The sequence below is a fragment of the Electrona antarctica genome (assembly GCF_951216825.1).
Source record: "Electrona antarctica genome assembly, chromosome: 8".
Taxonomy (NCBI): domain Eukaryota; kingdom Metazoa; phylum Chordata; class Actinopteri; order Myctophiformes; family Myctophidae; genus Electrona; species Electrona antarctica.
In genome coordinates, this window is record NC_136789.1 from 45106409 (window position 1) to 45127387 (window position 20979).

The 20979-nt window shown below is 42.3% G+C and overlaps 1 protein-coding gene across 1 annotated transcript; it reads left to right on the forward strand.

The window, feature by feature from the left end:
- Positions 1 to 253: 253 nt before the first annotated feature.
- Positions 254 to 19549, forward strand: scaf4a (SR-related CTD-associated factor 4a; the record flags this gene model as incomplete). Its single annotated transcript, XM_079509063.1, has 20 exons — positions 254 to 415; positions 3757 to 3840; positions 3995 to 4039; positions 4534 to 4695; positions 4810 to 4948; positions 5134 to 5270; positions 8223 to 8519; positions 8963 to 9051; positions 9621 to 9711; positions 10450 to 10632; positions 10916 to 10989; positions 11368 to 11558; positions 13152 to 13252; positions 13652 to 13762; positions 14088 to 14244; positions 14665 to 14783; positions 15998 to 16148; positions 17694 to 17840; positions 18282 to 19082; positions 19233 to 19549. The coding sequence occupies exons 1-20, from the start codon at positions 386 to 388 to the stop codon at positions 19547 to 19549; spliced, it is 3426 nt and encodes a 1141-aa protein (XP_079365189.1). The 5' UTR covers positions 254 to 385.
- Between the last annotated feature and the right edge of the window lie 1430 nt (positions 19550 to 20979).

The following is a 20979-nucleotide window of genomic DNA, read 5'->3' on the forward strand; positions in this document are numbered from 1 at the left end:
ATAAAGGCGGGCACATATGGGGCTAATGATGATGATGAAATCATATAATTTGAGACCAGTCATTTTAGTACAAATGCAACATAATTTTACAGTTTCTTGCGCAAATTACATCTTATTCACTATTAACGTCTCTTGGAGATGGGGACATGTTTTTGTTGATGATTGTTGTGGACGGGTGATGCATGCATGATGATGCATCCTTCAATAACTATACAAGGGAAAAATAATGACCAACATTCGCCGTACCGACTCCCGACAGCTACCAGGCTAGGCTACCTAGCGTTAGCCATTTGAAGCGGACATGTTGTACCAGACCTGCCCCAAATAAACATCGCTTTGATCGGGCAACTGGTTGTTTAGGGAAAGCCTCACATCGTGGGGCATCATGGATGCCGTCAACGCATTCAACCATGAGGTAAGGTGCCTCTGTACGGGGCTCACAGTTCATGTACTTCGAGTCTTGTCGGGATGATCATGCATAGAGGAGTCTGTTAGCATTGTAGAGCAGCATCACGAGAAAGGGCGGGTGTCACAGCCACATCGGTAACCTATCGAATTATGTGACCAGTGGTCGTTATGCAGTCCCTTGGTCGAGAGTTATTCGGTTGAAGCCCAGCTCTATTTAGTTTTTTTTACGTAATTATTTGAAAAAGAAGAGTCTTACGAGAATTATTTAGTCTGGTCACATTATCTGATGTATTTGAAAACAGGTTGATATAGTTTACCTTTATTGTCAATGTGTAGGTCTTTGGCCATTGTGATCATTTTTATGCATTTGCCGAAAGTACAGAAACGGCGACCTCTGGTGTTAAATCATTTAATGGAGACCAATTTCTGTGTAACACACTTGGCAGTTGAGTGTTTGTAGGGCCCAGTCAGTTAGTCAGACTTGTACATTTTAATTTGCAAAATGAAAGTTTGCTTTCGTGCTGGCCAGTACCATTAATTAATGTGGAACTTATTAAACAAACGATATAACCCAAAAGGAATGAGCTTGATTTGTGCTGTCCTTGTTACCTACATAGCATGAAGTTGATGTGCTAATGATACATAGCGTGGTGGTTGTGTCACAACATTGGCAGGTAGATAATAAACAAATTCAGCCTTTATTTCCACACAAATCGGCCCTGCAATTCTGAGTGATTGACCTGATAAGATTCCAAGAGAGACATTTTTACACGCTCAGATTTAAACGTGTGTGTGTGTGAGTGAGTGAGTGAGTGAGAGCGCGCGAGAGAGGAGTGGGTTTCTCTGAAACATCTATAGTGCACGTTTTGAAAACACACAGCCATATAACACGAGAGGTCTGGTATAGTTGTGTTATTCAGTGCTTTTATGAACTCATTCTGTTTCTGCTGGAAGCTGTTAGTTGACCCATGATAAGCCATAACCTGAGTTCACCTGCAAAAGTACCACTCGATGTGGTGGAAAATCTATGTATGATTGATTGAACATTTTATTCACAGTATGTACATGTTCAATGTAGAATGGTACATTTGAAATGAAAGCACAAGTCGATACAAAATCTGCTACAAACCAAAAAAGTGTTGATCAGGGTAAATTTATCAGAACATTTAAAAACGTACAAATATACAGTATACACTTCTATGAAAAATGAAACCATATATACATTTCAAGTTAAAAAGGCATAAAACATGTACAGTATGGAAAAAGGGGGGAGGGGAACTTTGTCTTTTTTACAGGGGCCAGTTTCGAACCTGGGCTCCCCCAGAGTTAGTGTCGAAGTGTCCTTGAGCAAGACACTGGACCCCTAATTGCTCCCGATGTGCTGGTTGGTGCCTTGCATGGTTTCCGCTGCCATCGGTGTATGAATGTGTGTGTGAATGGGTGAATGTAATCTCTGTAAAGCGCCTTGGAGAAAGGTGCTATATAAATGCACCATTTACCATTTACCAAATTGCAGCCGTCCGTAGATGCTCTTTGAGAGCGTTTTTGAAGGAGTCTAGGGAATAGGGATTCATATTTCTTAATGGCTGTTATGGCGTTCCACATTTTAGTGGCATTGGAGCGAAATTAATTTAATTTGAGCCGAATCTGGGTTGCACGTGGTTTGTTGAACTCCCTCTGGTGTTCTGATTGTGGACTTCAACACTAACATTATATTGACAGTTTTGCAATTCAAAATGTAATAATATTGCATTTAATTTGAATATGTGTTGCTGCAAATGACACAGGTGACCTTGGGCGCGCATGCGGTGGGTTTGTTCTCCATCCAAATATCCAAGAATGTTGTTTCTCGAAGAGTAAATTGAAATGTTTCATACAAACCACTAAAACGGATTGGCCATGTCAGCCACTAACATCACTGAATTGATATCAGCCAGACAGCCACTGACATCACTGAACTGATATCAGCCATTGACAACACTGAAATGTATTAGCACTAGCATCACTGAATTGATATCAGCAGATGGTGAAGACTGGCATCTCAACATAGCCCGGAGAGCAAAATGTTGAATATGTTATTGTACTGTATATTGCAATATTATTTTACACCTAACACCATCCTCCTGAATTACAGGATATTTCATTTGGTAATATTTTGCCACTGTATAGGCGGAAGTAGTGGGATTTCAGTGGAGGTAGCGCTCAAGGAAATGACGTTGACGGCGCTTTACAAATCTGTTTACATTCTCCTTGAATGAAAAGTGTTGTGATTGATCGAAAAATATCTTATCCGGAGGGAATACATCTGATGGATGTTCCGGCCCGACACTTCCGGCTATACACTCTCTGCCTTAGGTTGTGACCAGGTTTTCTCTTTGCAGATGAGTAAGGCTGGGACAGGGGCTAGGAGGGATTAGATTTTCGTATGTGTGAGTAATGTCTGGAAAAAAGTTTCCGGGGTTCCGTTCGCTTCGTTCGCACCGCCCAGTTTGTGCCATGCCCAATTCACGCTACTTCTCATCTTTGCATTGACTTTGTATGTAATTGTGCCGCTCTAACTATTCAGGTCTGAACACATTACAGCGTAGTTGGGGACATTGCTGCTATCCATTTCAATGTAAACACAAATAAAAGAAAGAACAGTAGTATGGATAATGCACAACATTGAATGAGGGTTGCATCAAATAAAATACGATTGCAGGACCAACTCAGAGGCTGAGCAAATGACATAGCATGATTATTGGCTGAAATGTTAAAAGAAAGATGAGACAAGACGTCACCTTGCCAGCACAGTGAACCTGGGAGTAACACTGCCGCCAGTAGAACTCACATTGTCGTTCTATCTCACCTTGCCAGCACAGTGAACCTGGGACTAACACTGCTGCCTAGTGCTGCTAGAATTGGCCAAAAATGATATTCGAAAATTCCTTTTAAAACACCAGATGTATTCGAACAATTTTCGAATGATTTCGAATGTATATGATTTTAATATGAATATGATATGAAAACGTTCTCTTTCTTTATCTATATGGTCCGGTCCTGTATGGGCCGCGGTTGGTGCTGAGAAATGCACTCTCTTGAGTCTTGCGAGATCAAATGAATGATTCATAATTATCTTAATAGCCTATTTTTTGTATAATGTTTTAGTTTACGTGCTACAGAGTCTCGCCAGAATTCACACAGCAATTTTATTGTTATTTTTTAAATTCGAATCTTAATTTAAAATATTCAATTATTCTTTTATTTTTTACATTTGAATATTCATTAGAATATGGAATATTCGTGGCAGCACTACTGCTGCCAGTAGAACTCGTCTCACACTGTTGTTCTATCTCCTGTCCTCTGTAGCTCTTCTCATTGATGGATTCCAAGCCACCAATCTCTCGGGCAAAAATGATCTCCATCACCAAATCAGCCATAAAAGCTATGAAAGTAAGAATGAGTTTGGCATTGTTTTGCATCACAGCAGTTTTAAGTATGTAGCATATCATTCATTAAAGTTCTTCACCTGGTGGTGTATTGATTTTGAACACAGTTTGTTCAGATTTATTTCCATTGTTTGTTTACCTTGTGTTATCTTTTTCAGCTGTACAAGCATGTGGTCCAGATTGTCGAAAAGTTTGTCAAAAAGGTAAGGAGCACCATCTCAAAATTCTATTTCCATACTTCACTCCTCATTCCACATTTCTGGATGTCAGGTTTCCTCAGCAGAAGCCGTTTGGCAGGATTTCCATTAATCGTGACAATTTGAAAACTAGAAACAGTAGAGCATAAATACACCAGCAGGCATGTCCTGTATGGAGCTTGTGAGGACCTGTTTTGGAGTTGTATGCATGCATAGTAAGGCACTGATCATTAGTGCAATCAGAGTGACCGGCTGTATGGAGATTGTTTGAACGACCAAGTAATGGGCATTAAATTACCATATCTGCTAAGGGCAAAAGATAATTTTAAATGCTGGAAATTCTAATATTGTGAAAAACAGTATCTATGTTATAATTTGGAAGTCTCATAACACTTAAGATATCCACTAAGTAAGATTTTGTGATGTCAGGCATGGCATCCTAGCTTTGAGCTCTAATAGCTGATGTGGTGCCCTGCCCTCTCTCCTCCTGGTCTCTCCAGTGTAAGCCTGAGTACAAGGTGGCAGGCCTCTATGTTGTCGACTCCATCGTCCGACAGTCCCGACACCAGTTTGGATCCGACAAGGATGTGTTTGGCCCGAGGTTCACCAAAAACATCACTGGAACCTTTGAAAATCTCTGTCTTTGTCCCATGGAAGACCGGGTAAGAGAAAGTGTCAGTAAGGACGAATACTGTATCTGTCTGTCACTCTGTCTACCTCTAGTCTATAGTTTCTATACAGTATCTCTCTCCGTCTCTCTCCTTTCCTCTCTGTAGAGTAAGATTGTGCGGGTTTTGAACCTATGGCAGAAGAATGGTGTGTTCAGGATTGAAGTGATTCAGCCTCTTCTGGACATGGCCGCAGCCTCCAGCAGTGCTTCTGAATCTGCACCCTACGAACCCACAGATGAGCCAGGTAATTTGCATGATAGTATGATGTGTTTCTGTATTTCCCTACAAGGGTCTGTCTTACTGTCAGATATTTTGTTTAGGGTTATGTTTGGGAACAGGTAAAGGTTAGGTTTGGGGAGTAGGTCGAGGTATATGCTAGTGGCCAGGGTTATAGTCGGGCTGTTAACGGCTGTGTCCGTGTTCTGTCAGGTTCTCCCACGTCTCCAGACAAAGAGCCAGTTGCTGCGGTAACGGAAAACTTTACAGTCTCTGCCGTCCCTCAGCTGGAGACCTCTGAGGCCTTTGCCGCGGTGGCTCAACTCTTCCAGTCCTCACAGGGACAGCAGGTGTGTTTTGTGACGTATTTGGACTCATGTTTATGTCACTTTCTCTGCATGCTGTGTTTGAATCTGTTGAAATGGTTATGTTATTGTTCAGCAGCACATGGTCTGTTAATGCTATGAGTAGTGTGATGATTTATTTCTTTAGTTATTTAGGGCATAGCAGTTGTCTTGTTCCATCATTCCAGACCCCATACATTTTTCCCATAGAGATTTCCAAAAATATTTATATCAATTATTTTAAGCCTAGAATCAAGCCATCCAGGATCCTGGTGAATCATGACTAAAATGATTCAGTTTGTGACTAAAATCATTCAGGTGATCACATCATTATGAAATAAAATAAACGTTGGACTTATACAAAAAAAAAAACACTGAATGCAATAGGTTATGCATACTGTGTGTGAATATACTTGGGACTGGGACTTGAAGCAGTAATTCTCAACCTTTTCATTTCAAGGACTCACAGTTTTATATGCATTAGGCCATGGTCCCCCATTTGATATGATGAAGATAGCTTAAAAATGGTTGAAGTGGTACTTTAACAACTTTCACCTTGACAACCCCTATTTTGGACATGCAATTTATAGGCCATAATGTTAATGATCTTTCAAATATAGAAGTGTGTCAGGATGTTCCTGATGTTCTTTACCTTACTTATTATGGTAACTATGGTAACTAATTAAGCCTGTGGACGACGCTAGTGTATTCTTAACAGAAAAGACTCATACTCTGCAGTGGTTGACTGATCAGTCTCATCAGTTAAACAGTTCATTATAAAATAAATGGCAGCTTTGATTTGATTTAGGCACAGTCACAGGCCTGACGTATCATGACATACTGTATGTAATCTGTCTGAGATGTGCATTCAAAAACATGCATCTTCAATACTCGACTCTTTAAAATATGATTAGGGGAATACACCTAGGCCACATAGTACATAGCCTTATTTTGGATTTCTTTTTTACATTTTTGTTTTGGTATGTAGAAACTATGTATTAATTGTAGTAATAAATATGCTGTTCAAATGTTGCTAGAATGCACAGGGTTCATAATAACAAACGCAAACATCAGTGACAGTGATACTATAGAGGGCTAATAAAATATCCTTACTCTCATACCAAAAATGCTGTGTCCTTTTGATTTATTACCACATCAATGTTCATTATGCCAATATTGGACTTCATCGCATTTCAGCGTTGTTGATTTTTTTTTTTTAAGTGGGAAATTTGACTCAAATAATCTGCATTTCTGTAGAGCCTTTATCCAAAGTACTTTACAATGTGAGTTACATTCACCCATTCACTCACACATTTAAACACTGATGGTGGAGCAAACCATATATGGTACCGGGACAGTCTCTTTTCCTGTTGTTTCACCCTGCTGGACAGGGTTTTAGGGTTAGGCAATAGCCATCATTTCTGTGAGGTTAGGGTTAGGCATAGTTTTTGTCAATTTTAGGTTGTTTAGGCCAACACCAACACCAATGAAAGAGAGGGTCCCATAAGGTACCACTGTCATCAGGAGCAGTTAGAGGTTCATTGTCTGGCTCAAGGACACAGCCAGGGATTGAACCGGGACCCATTTCCAAAATGGCCACTCTATCTCCTGAGCCACAGCCGACATTGTAGGGTATATGTACTCTTTGCACAATGCCATCCTGTTTATTGTTGTTGTTTTGTACATATTATCTTAATAGGAGAGAATATCTTCATCTTGCACTGATGCACTGATGATTGTTTTGATTTGTTTTCAATCATGCTGTGTGTCAGCTCTCCAAATTCAGCCAGCAGAGTGCACTGCAGTGATCTCCTTGTCATTTTACAGTTGGGCAGGACAGTGAAATGATATCCTACTCCTCAGTTCAACACAAGCACTTTCAGCAAATGTCTTGAATAGAACTGTTTACCACAATTACTATGTATGAGGACGCTGGGGGAATGTGTGAAAGGAAGATGATACAAGGCTTACTTTTGATCAGTTTGTGTGTATATATATATATATATATATATATATATATATATATATATATATATCAGTCCACTCCTCACTGAAATCTGAACTCACTGTGACACTGTGACTGATAGGATCTCAGTGCATCCTCCTTTAGAGCACTCATACAGTTTATGGGACCTTGCAAGTGTCTTGAACATTTCAAGATACATTAACCTCTTAAGTGCTATACACTGTTGTACAACGAATAGAAAAACTAGCCCATCTACAAGGTCACTCACTACGCTATAAAAAAGGGGGTTTCAACATTATGAGATCTTTGACATTTCTGAACCATTTAGAAATTTCTCGCCTAAAGATTGCATGCCCAAAATAGGGATGCCATGGTGAAAGTGGTTAAAGGAACACCTGACCTCTCTAATGCTCATAAGATGCCACCACCGTTGTTGTCTATTTGTCTCAGAGGAAGGCTGTGGTCAGTTCACATCATCAGTAGGCAGGTTTGGTAATCTCCAATCTGGGATTGGGAACCCATTCAGGTGCTTCTGTGTTTATTCCTACTAACAACACTACATGTTTAAAGCAGTGGTGCTGAGAGATTAGGTAATTTCAAGTAATGCAGGAGCAATGGGTTCTATTTCAGCATGCTAACTTTCCAGGAAGAGATGATTTAGTTTCAATTTGCTTGGAATCTCCATCGATGATGTCATTGGTAATCAGGTTTCTGAACTGTCCATAGCCTGACTTATAATGAGCTTTAGTGAAAACCAATTATATGAAGATAATTGAAATTTGTGATGTGGCCCTTTAATATATTATTATAGTTTTATTCCTAATGGTAACATATGTGTTCATCTCCTTCCTAGATAAGTATCACCTTCAATACCTAGTGGTAGGAAGGGCATGGCATTTTACCGTTCCCTCTCCTGTAGCCAGGCTGCCCTGCCTTCTCTAACACATAACTTTGTTCCTTATCTCTCTGGTTCCTCTGGATCTTCTTCCCAGCTTCAACAAATGCTCCAGAACTTTCAGGAGCAGCCTGTGAAGCCCCAGGTCCAAACACACACCCAGCCCCCAGCCCACCACCTTCAACCCCCTGCCCAGAGTATCACCCCTAGCCTGGGCATGGGAGCTCCACACCTTCAACCCCATGCCCAGAGTATAGCCCCTAGCCTGGGCATGGGAGCTCACCACCTTCAACCCCCTGCCCAGAGTATAGCTCCTAGCCTGGGCATGGGAGCTCCACACCTTCCCCTGTCCACACAGCACACCCAGCAGCAGCCGGCATTCGACAGAGTGACAGTGAGTTACCTTCCTATCACCTTTGTTAGATTACTTCAATACTTCATATACGGTAATGGTTAAAAAGAGAAATCTTGAACTGCATTAAAGTAGACCGAATTGTGTGTTGTCAGACTAGTATTATTTCCTCTATTGTGCCTTTGTAACTTCAGACTTTGGCACATTTCCCCATAGTGTATACTAGTTTGATACACAACAGTTTGATTGAACACATAACAATAACTGTGATGGATTCATGTTCTGACACCACTATGCTCTGTATTCACTATTCAGTGCCTATTTTATCCTATTTATTTTCAGGCCAGCTGATAGAAATGCAGCTAATTCATATTAGATTTTCTTTAAACATTTGGCCTTACTGTAAATGGACAGAAACACAGCTAATGAAAAACATGTACTCCTCCTGGTGTTATTCAACCTTCTAAAACCTATTTCTCTGTCAGAAACTCCTCGACCGTTTTGACTACGATGATGAGCCAGAAGGTGTAGAGGAAACGAAGAAGGATGACTCTGTGCCATCCCAACCCCCTTTGTAAGACTGTCGCTCCTCTTTACACTGATGCAGCGCAGAGGGAAATAATTCTGACATTTGATTCATACATAGAGTAAATCGCTGTTCAAAGGGCTTTGCAGTCAGCTCCAGTGCAGAAACAAAAAGACCAAACTGAGAATGCAACAAAACTTAAATTGTCTTAAAAGTAAAACCTATACGTAGTTTGACTGGATTTCCAAGAGCTCTAGTCTATACTAGGCCCCCTCCTGTTCGTTCTACACTAAATATCTTGACTAGAAATAGCCCATGTACAAGCTCACAGGTTTTATGCCGAATGTTAGCCCTTCAATAGGAATGCTAGCGTTCAATTTGTTTTAAGAGCAAGGACTGGCTAAATATAATCAGTGGTGGTCACATCAAGAGAGAACAACAGATCAGTAGGTGAAGGAACAGTTCATTCAACAATAAAGTGCGTGCGTGCGTGCGTGCGTGCGTGCGCGCGTGCGCGTGTGTGCGTGTGTGTGTGTGTGTGTGCGAGACGTGCACACAGTGTGTGCAAAAGATGACCTCATCAATGTGAAGGTGACGATATGTGTTTGTTGTGACAGTATGCAGCAGCCACAGCCTCCAGTCTTCTCTCAGCACATGGAACACTTTAAACCACACATGATCAGCCAGCCACAGGACCCCTCCCAACAGGTAATGATACAGTATGTGTTGTACACAACACACAGACCAACTTTAGAACAAAGTAAAAGCGGGGTGTGCAAACGGGGTGCAAATGTGTTTAAACCGAGTGCCTTGTGTTTTGGGTGGGGGGAGACACAAAAGATAATCCATAATTTCAAGCATCCAGTATAGAGCGTCGCAGTCCCGCCCCCTTTCATGACGACGCCAGGCCCAGGAAACTAATCCCAATGCATCCCATAGACATTTCAAAACGTATTTATTTAAAGACCTTTTAAGCGTTGTACGAAGCCAACTCGAGTCGTGACAAATCATGACAACAAACACAATATTTTGGACCAAACAAATAATTACAAAGAAGAAAAACAAGTGTTTTTTTCTACTTTCTAATTCTTTGTTTGGCCCAAAACATTGTGTTTATTGTCATGATTTGTCACGACAAGAGCTGGCTTTGTCCGCGGTGTAAACGTCTATGAGGAAAATGAACAGGGATTTCTTTTCCGGGTCTCTCGAGGGGGTGGGACTGCGACGCTCTATACTTCTATAGAGTAAATATTTGACTATGTTTGTGTTAACTGTTTCCAAAATGTTCAAAACAACTGAATGGATGTTGCGTTTTGGCTAGTGATGTGTGGCATTGGCTGAATAGTTTTCTATGCAAATTAATTCAGGAAGATTGTTCAAATACTCCTTCAGAAAATGTGCAGAACACCCAAAGCTGTATATAAAATGATCTCCTCTCTCTCCCAGGGCTCTCTCCCTCCTAATGGGCAGCTACAGGGCTATGGGCTGCCACCAGGGCAGGGTTACCCAGGGATGATTCCTCCTCTGGGGCAGGCTCAGCCAGGTCAGCCACTGTCAGGCTCTACCATGACTCCAGGCTTCGCAGGGGGGTATCCTCCCCAGTCCCACAATGAAACCCAGCAACAACAGGTGACTCATTAGCAAATTATATGCAAGTTACTTTTATACTGTATTTGATGCTATTGTGTGTGGCATTTTAAAGACAGTTGAGGGATAATTTCACAGAGCACAGCAACTATGCCAATTAGCTCACCAGCGTGAGTCATGTGACGTTTTAACATTGCACTCTACTAAACACCATTAAATGTTCATGTTTAATATAATCTGGTTATTTCACAATAATTTGTGTGGGGTAATAATTCAGACAAAAATTTAAATCTGTTGTGACCACGTCCTTTCCTGTTCTAACCAGGACATGTCTATGGACCTGGAACGCTCGTCCACGAGGGATGGCAGACATGGTCACAGGTCACACTCTGGCTCCAGGTAAAAACTGCTCAAGGATGAGATTACTTCCAAGTTGGAACATTTTGTTTTTCAATTTTCATTATTACATTTAGCCTCAAGAGCTTATTGGTGAATGGCTGCTGATACAGACTTTTAACATCTATTCTGTGGAACATTTGCCGGCACTATGTAAACAGAAAAGACCTCTAAATCTGTCAATGGCTAGCTAGAAAATAACCTTACATGAAGACTATTTATGATTATTTACTTACAGTAAGAGTAAACCCCCCCATTTGCTACTGTACTATAAAAGCAGCTACTCTTCCTGTTTTCTGCTAATTAATCTCACACATATTCTGTTTTCTTTGTGTGTGTATCTTTATTGTGTTATTGATTCCTCCTCCTTTTACTACGCAGGTCCCCAAAGAGGAGGAGGTCGCGTTCCAACTCTCGCACGCGCCGGTCCCGACACAGGAGGTCCCGCTCGCGCTCCAGAGAGCGCCGTCACCACTCCCCACGCTCGCGCTCCGGGGAGCGAAGAGAGCGAGAGAAGGAGAAGGACAGGAAGCAGAAGGGTCTCCCACAACCTAAGAACGATACGCTAAGTGGTGAGGCATAGTCAGTGTGTGTGGTGTCAAAGGTACAAGTTTAAAAACGTGACCTGGATCTGAAGGTATTTGGTAGGGATGTTCCGATCCAATTTTGAGGGCTGGAAGCGTGCACACATCCGCTGGCGCTTTGGCATGGGGGGTCAGATCAACATATGGAATGAATTCTGTACTGGTCTTGAGTGTACAGGGTTTGATGAGGTCAGATCAACATGGAATGTCAACACAGGAAGGACGGGTGGGGAAGCATCAACATATGCAATGTCAGAACAGGTCAGCTCCATATATGGAGATCTAAGGGTTTGAGGTCAGATGTAGAGTTGCTGGCCGGCTGCAGATATGGAGATCTAAGGGTCTTCATGATGTCACGAGATGTTACGAGGCATGACCATATATGGAGGCGTGATGTCACGAGGTGTGACCATATATGGAGATGTGATGTCATGAGGCGTGACCATATATGGAGGCGTGGGTGACTAACGGACGGACGGACGGACGGGAGATGCAGGTTTTCATAGTAAATGTGATCTACTGTCGCAATAAAATACAGTAGCCTAGTGTGGCTTATAAAACAAACAGTGCTGATATGAACAAGCGCTCACTCAACACTTAAGTTCTGGTCGGCCTTCAAAATATGAGCGTTCATTGCGTCATGGCAAACTAAGCATTTTCAGATTTATACAATTTATTTACCAACCACCTTTTTTCTAAACGGATCACACTGCTAGTTTTAGAACCGATTCCTCCGAGGTGGAAAGTCTGATCATGCGAGGATAAAAGGCTGTTGCATCAGATAAGTCGGAGTGTGCTATATTTTGTTACGCCACTAGATGGAGGCAGCGGGCATTGTGGATCACAAATGTAATGGAACAGACGAATGCTCATGTTATGTGAATGCTCATGTTATGTGCTATTTTCATTTTGTGTCTGTCTGTATTAACAACTGCTTGTATTTGTCTCAAAAAAAAGTCACGTACCACTCCTAGTTGACATCTACAGCATGTCATACGTTCTTGTTTCTTTTTAGAGGCATTAAAAAGGTCTTTAAATACTTTAAATTTGTACGTCAGAAGTGTCCTGTGTGTGGACTAGAAATCATAAAGGTTCTAGTATGTTATTTCCATTTTACCAAAAGAGACATACAGTAGACTACACTAGTGTACTTACATGCACACAAGCAGCCAGCAGGTATAATGTGGCTTCACCACTAATCACTGCATTGATTTGTGCAACTGTTACGGCACACACCAGTAACTATATAAATATATGAAAATATATATGTTTTTATTTGTGCAACATATGTGACATATTATTCGAAATTGTCCGCCTGCATAATGTGCATATATGTCGCATAATATACAGTATGCACATATGAACCTGAATATGGCATATATTCTGCATATACTTGCCATATATTGGCATAACATGTTCATATATTTAAAATAAAACCATAGCACCACCATTAGCCTTTTCATGTCCGTATATTTTTTTTATTGTTGTACACTGTAATACCACTTTAAACCTGCCATCCATATTTTTGGGAATATCATTTTTGGAAGAAAATTAATTCTCTCTACTCTCTCCCGTCTAAAGTTTGCAGTACAACTCTCTGGGTGGGCCAGTTGGATAAGAGGACACACCAGCAAGATGTTGCCTGTGTGCTGGAGGAGTTTGGAGAAATAGACTCCATCAATGTATGTGAGCAAATACCATACAGTAGACCACTTTTATCACTATAATCTATGTAAATCCTGTGCTTATATAAGTGAAAGGACGATATATAACATTTCATCTGTGTTACAAGCGTAATCTCTCAGAATTGGTCTAGCCACGACCACACTTAAACTAGTGTCTTACTGAGAAATGTCAGAAAAGAGTTAAGACTGTACCCATTGATGACAACTATAACCTTGTATTTTTTATATTTTATTCTATAGCATCTTTTTTGCACAGTGTTTTTATGGTCGGCACTAGGATAGTTTGAGGTGTACAGATGACGACGCCACGCCAAAGAATGAATAATGATGATGTCCGCTAGAGTAAAAGGATTGATCTCAGATTCTCTGCGCTCTTTCCGCTTCTTCATCATTCAGATGATTCCACCACGTGGCTGTGCCTACATCGTCATGGCTCAAAGGCAGGATGCCTTCAGGGCTCTGCAGAAGCTCAGCAGAGGGTACAAAGTCAACCAGAAAGCCATCAAGGTAAGGCAACGCCACAAAGTGCATTCAGAAGCCTACTGCTCCTCTGAACAACTCTGGTTGTATCCAGGGTTTGACTTGATTTCTTTTTTTTTTTTTTAAGAGGAAATGGCAGATCTAAAAGCTCACAACATGGTGACTTGCAATGTCCTGTAGATGGGCTATTTTTGCTATTTGCGTTCCAAAGAGTATGCATACAGTATATATATATATATATATATATGGCTTAAGTGTTTCGTCTTGGTTTTTATTTCGGACCCTGGTTGCATCCTTACTAGAGACACCTTGCATTCTTATTCAAGTATCACTGTTGCTCTGGTTGTGACAGATCGCATGGGCACTGAACAAGGGCATCAAGGCGGACTTCAAGCCATTCTGGGACGTGGAGCTGGGTGTGACGTACATCCCCTGGTCCAAGCTCAAAGAGGAGCAGCTGGAGGAGCTGAGAGAGGGTGGCATGCTGGACATGGACACCTTGTCACCAGGTAAAAGGAAAAACACAAGGAAAGATGATGGCACAGAGTGCAATTGTTAGAAACACTTGAATCGGTTCGTTTGACTCTGTAGCTCTTGAATTGGGCGTTTATTGCTTTGGGCTTTGGCCGTCTAGAATCTACAAAGAATGCAAGCACAACTCGGTCACAAGTAATCTATTTATGGGAACGGGCCTGTGCCTTCCTAAATAAATAGTACCTGAATGACACTTCCCTGAGTGCTGGCATTCCTCTGCACATCCTTCTCTCATTTATAAATCTCTCAGGCACACCATTAAAACTATGTTCATATTGTACGTGAATGGGTTGCTAAATATTTCTCTTGGAGTGTAAATCATGTCTAGTATGTTTGAGTAAAATCTTCAAGGTTAAAGGTTATTCAAGGTTAAATCTGAGGATCTCATTTTCCAGAGTGGGAGGGAGTGAGGCACTGTCTGGAAAACCCAAAGGAACTGGCCCAGAATGGCCGCTCAGAGTCCCAGCAGCGTGACGAGTCACAAGGTGGACCAGCAGGAGCTCCACCTGCACAGGTGAGGAATGTTCCATTTCTGGGGAATATAGATTGTAAAATTATTCATTATTTATACCAGGGGTGTCCAAATGTTTTTCAAAGGGAGAACATTTTGAAAATATGAAACCTCCCAGGGCCAACTACATCCCCTACCTATCATAATGTACTTTCGGACCATATTAACACATTCCGTGCGTTATAGCTTACTTAACATGTCACGCTCACTGCTGGTGTTTACAGTTACCTTTGATGCATCAAAGCGTCGTAATTCTACCTCCTTATGATAAAAATCCGCTTGAAAATAGTCCCATGATTTGTTGAAGAGCAAAGCGGGCTAAGATCGTCCATATCCCTCGTTCACTTTGCATTGGACTCAGTTTCCCAGAAGCCCTTGCAAGCCGGCGGTTGGTTGATTTCCGGTTACGTCGTCATAACGTGTCGGCCTCTTCACTTTGTCCGTGACAAAGCCGTTTTTTCATTCAAGTCATTACAAAACGGCGAATTAAACATAAAACAAATGGCGGGTTTAGCGTATTACGCAGGGAAAGACAATGGAATAAAAGGCGTGAATAGCTGGTTACGCAGGGAAGCTGTTCATCATAAATGTTTTTATTATTGTTTGATGTGCATTATATATTTTTAATAATTACCGGTATACATATTAAACTATTGCCTTATTCTCTTTGCATTCTTTGAATTAGCGGCCTATAATAAGATGAAAAGGCAGGGGCTAAATAGATGTCATGCCCACATTGGGGCCCTTCTGTTCTAACCTTGAATTAGCCCCCCTTAAAAATGTGTAGCACACATGCATACACACTATGGCACAGTAGGAGTTCATTTGTTTACATTAAGAGCTAGTCATTTGGATTTCTGATACAATTATTGACCAGTTATTTTGTATGTCTGAGCCAAAAATAAAATATTGATAAAAATGTCCATCACAAGCTGGCATGGTGATGACCCCTGCATTGATGATACAGTAGTTAAGTAGAGCTACAGAGTTCTCAAATCCGGCAAGCTTTTAACCCTCAGTTTAAAGCTTGTTGGATGCGTGACTTTGAAGACATTAAGCAATTGGCTGGACGTTGGACACCACTGATTTATGCGGTTTTATGCGGAATTATACAGTTTACCTTTTAAACATTTATTTAATAAAGCAAAATGTATTATGACATATTGTGCAAGTAAGTGAAACAAATGTGACTCAATTTGCTTATTTGCTACTTGAAGCCCTCGCAGGGTCCTCCACTGCCGATGGTTGGTGTGGGTTCTCCCCAGCTTCCAGTCTTCCCTGGTCCCATGGGCCTCCCTCCTCACTCCTTTCCCCCTGGAGTCCCTCCTTTCATGAGACCTGGCTTCAACCCCATGCAGATGCCTCCAGGTAACGCCTCCCACACCTGCTATTGGACAACTCAAAACTAGGGTTGGGATTCGGAACCGGGTCCATTTCATACCTGGTTCCGACATTGCGGATCCGGAGCCGGTTCCATCATTTTTTTTATTAACGGTTCCCCAAACGGTTTTCATCAGTCGTCATTTAGCTCCGCTGTGTCTGTGCGTGCATGCATGCATGCAAGCAGAGCCTGGGGTGACGTCACCCCACCTACATGAGTGAGTGGGGTCGGGGAGGATACACCCACTGTTCTGTGCATTCAGCGACCGCCGCGGAGCGAGTGGGACAGTATGTCGAAGACATCTCCAAAGTGTGGTTAACAGAGAGGGAAATGATTCTGAGGCTGAGCACGCAAAGTGCAATAAATGCGATGCTATAGTTCCCTGCAAAGGTTGTTGCAACTTGTACCAGTTGCACCACGTCCACATTGAGGAAACATCTCAAAATCAATATGCCTACACGAGTCCACAACTCACGAGAATAATCTAGGCACATCGCGTTTGAGAGCCATGCGGAAAGCCGTGCCCCCACTCCCCGCAGCTCCACCACAGCCGGCGGGGTACGAGGATGATGCAAGGCTGGTTCACTTTCCACAGGCTAGTAACGTAATAGAAAATAAAAACTACTAACGTCTACAGAGCTTTTCATTAGGCGTATTGTACAACTGTTGTTAATGGTGTTAATTTAGAACACCAATGACTCGACTTCTTTCTGTCTGATATTTTATGAATCACATTTACTATAGAGCCAAATCAATTTGTCTGCACTTATTTTTACAACTTATAAGCGCAACTCAACTGCTTTTGATTTGGCTCTACATTAATCGTGTGACTGTTGAGATCCCAGCGTTTAGGTGCATATACCTCCATAGATTGATTACTTTATAAACAGTTTGCAGAAAAAAGCACAGGAACGTAGCCTACAGTTCAATCCAAGAAAGCACTATTACTACCCTATTCCATTAGGGTAAGGGGTCCTTCATATTAAATTAATCTGAACATTAAAGACAACATTTGTCACCACAACAATATCATTATTGCAATATGTACTGTATATTTAATATACAAATTGCAACAATTATATTGGCTAACTGGTGGTGGTGGTGGTGGTGAAGTTTAAATAATAGTGCCACCTCATAATTGTAAAGTGCATTTTCAATAATTTTATTAATGCATTTGTGTTTATTATGTACTTGGTTAGGTTAGTTATAATATAAGCATAATCTATGTCAGAAAAAAAGGGGAAGGGGAAAATAATATTAGGATCCGTTAAGGGAACCGTTAGGAACCGGAACCGTTAAGAGGCATCCGGGAAGGATCCGGAACCGTTAAAATCCTAACGAATCCCAACCCTACGCAAAACCCATTATCTGATCCTCCCTGCTTCTCGATTACATACTGAAAACATCTTGGTGAATGTGTTTCGTAAAATACATATCCTGTCTGGCTGTCAGAATTAACTAACTCACTCACTCACTCACACACACTCACTCACTCACTCACTTCAGTTCTTCCCTCATATCTTCTGTCTCAGGGTACCCTGGTGCTATGCCCCTGGGGCCCCCTCCATCTAAAGGTGGGGTTGAGGACTCATCAATGGATCCAGCAGGTCTGGCCAACAGGAAAAACGACGATGGTCCAGAGGGGCCCAAACTCTTCAACAACCAGATGGGTCCCATGGGTCAGTCACTCCCTTTCACAAAACACTGCCCTATAACAAGTTATTATTGTTATTTTGTTTTAATTACGACTTACACAAGATATGCTATCACTTGCAGTGCACTTTATAAAATGTTCTCAATTGAATTACAGTTGGGCTTCCTTCCTTTGTTACTACTTGTTTTTTAGGCTTTTGTTTACTAAAATCAAACTGAAAGGGGAAGCAACAAAGAGATACAGGGGAAATCATTTGGGTGAATTAGTTCCTTCATGATGTTGAAAGACTTCCTTTAAAATACATATTTACATTTTTCATACTGATGGGCTTGAAGGGCTTTTGTAAAAGCAGTGAGGTTAAAAGAAGGTAAAATCTGTCTGTTGAAAAGCTTCTGAATTAAAATGTAATGCTATGTTCTCTTTATTACAATGTCGTTTAACACAACCTTTTCTGGTTCCATTGCAGGTAACCAAGGCGGTGGAACCATGCAGCCTCCGTCGGGTGGCCTGCTGGGGGCACGGCCCGGCATTATCCCCCTCCAGCGTCCTCCGGTCCTTCCCCCTCCACACATGCAGCGTTTCCCACCACCGCATGGCCCACGACCGCCCCACCCTCCCAATATGCCCCCCATGATGATGCACAGGGGCCCCCACCCCCAGATGATGCACCATGAAGGCCCACCGCCTCCCGGATTTGGGATGCCCCCTCCTCATGCCATTAGGGGCCCCTTCCCTGGTCCGCACGGCCCGCCTCCCCCCTTCATGAGACCAGGGGGCCCCAGGGGGCCAGACGGCCCCAGAGGGCCAGACGGCCCCAGAGGGCCAGACGGCCCCAGGGGGCCAGACGGCCCGGAGGAAATGGATGGCCGTTCGTTCAGGGGAGACCGGCCTGGCTTCAGGGACAGGGACCGAGAGCCGGAGAGAGACTGGGATAGAGAAAGAGACAGAGAGAGGGACCGTGGATTTGGAGGAGGGAGGCGGCCTTTCGGCGATCCAGCAGGGAGAGGAGGGGGAGGCGGTGATAGAGGGATGGATGGGAGGGAACGGCTCGGAGGATGGCAGGAGGATGGCGGAGGTTGGGAGAGAGACCGAGAGAGAGACAGAGATCGTGAGAGAGACCGGGACAGAGATCGACGGGACTGGAAAGAGAGACGTAGCAGCATGGAGGGTGAGCGGGGAAGGGCTGAGGACCAGGAGAGAGAGAGAGAGAATGAGCGAGGTGGTGGTGGTGGAGGAGGAGGAGGAGGAGAGAGAGAGAATGAGCGAGGTGGTGGAGGAGGAGGAGGAGGAGGAGAGAGAGAGAATGAGCGAGGTGGTGGAGGAGGAGGAGGAGGAGGAGGAGAGAGAGAGAATGAGCGAGGTGGTGGAAGAGGAAGGGGTGGGAGTGGGAGTGGGAGTCGAGGGCGTTCGAGTGTAGTGGAGGGGAAAGACACAGAAAGGCCGCGGCGCTCAGAAAGGCGAGAGCGAAGCACACGGTGGGACAAGGACGACCGGTTGGCTGAACTGGAGAACATAGACAAGTTGAGGAACTCTGATGGTGCAGAAGAGCAACCTGATGAGGTCCCCGCCAGACCCACACAAACCAGTAAGGAACTTGGCAAGGAGCCTTCTCCCCAGAAGGAGATGTTGGAACATTCAGCCACGCCTGCTTCTGTGACCGAGTCAGTGACCTCTAACCCCTCGGCTCCACCCCAAACTGACCTCACCGAGACAAAAGAGGAGCCAGAGTCGTAGGCTTTCAACGCGGTTCTTTAATTCTAGAAACTGTCTTGAAATCCCCCCGCTACAGATATAAGACAACATGTAAGATATTTACCAATCCTATGGAGAAACGATTTTGTACTGTAGGATATCCTGATTCAGACTTTGCCTTAGTTGATATGTTACGGTTTCTGGCAAGTATGAAGAAAATGATAACAGTATGAACATTTTAAATTTAATTAAAAGTTTGAACACCCTTAGGGGTAAGTAGGCAACAAAATCGTGGTTTACAGAAAATGCCGATCTGACGTATCATCACCCAGAAACACAGGCTCACATGACAATGAAGAGTTGGATTTGGGGGGCTGCTGTGAAGTGTAAGGGGACAGGGCTCAGTTGAGTCTCTTGTGTGAGCTATTGGTGAACACAAGTTAGGTAATTGGATACATGCAGGAAGCATAGTTCTGTCCCCTTACTCAGTGCAGTTTACTTATATTTTTCCACCTTTAACCTAGTGCGTGCATATAGGAAAAATGACAGAGAGAACATTTCACTCGTGGACCTTAATCTGTGTTATGACATCTCTCCAATGTTCCAACAACACTTTTTATTTTATGTTTAAAATGCACCAATATGTCACATCCGCAAACACTGAATATGTTCAATGACATAATATACATTAAATTCAATACCATAGTCGACCCTGAAATGTTAGGTTGAATGAAATCAATTAATAAGATGAGATCCCGATCCTCCAGTTGTCTTATCTGTTTTGTATGCTTTGAAAGTATTGGTGTGGCCATGAAATCAATGAATGCCTTTTTTTTCTTCTTCAGTTTATCCTGAATCTTATTGGTTTGAGAGGCGTCTCATTTTCTAAATGTCCCTTAATACAAATTACAATACATAGGAATATGCTTCCACTTAGTTTTAGGAGAAAGGGATCTGAATTTCTGACCATTTTGGACGGCATCTACTCTAAATCATAGGATGCTTAAAACAAATCACTATCTTGCCTAAAAACGTTGTACAGCAACACGACTGAATCTAGAAAAAAATAATTGGATGGCCTATATCCAATGTCTGTAAAGACTTGACACTCCACGTGAACGTAATTAATTCCATTCCAAAAACGAACATAATATACTTTTCTTGCCATGTGTATCATGCATGTCTCCGAATTTTCACTGAGGTTAACTGTGAAAATGTTGGATTTTTATTTTATTTTTAATGATTCAATTTTGACTTCCTTCTAGATAGACACAAAGAAAGATATTGTACAATTACTACAGCGCAGTGTGTCAAAAGGTGCATGTAGTCATTTTTTTTTCTTCAACATTTTCCACTGATTGACTAAGAGACATTCATGACATCATTGATCTCAACATGAATGAAAATGATGGTAATCATGGCACTACGAGTGCATCCATCTACCAAGATGGTGTGAGTGGAGTGGACTGTCA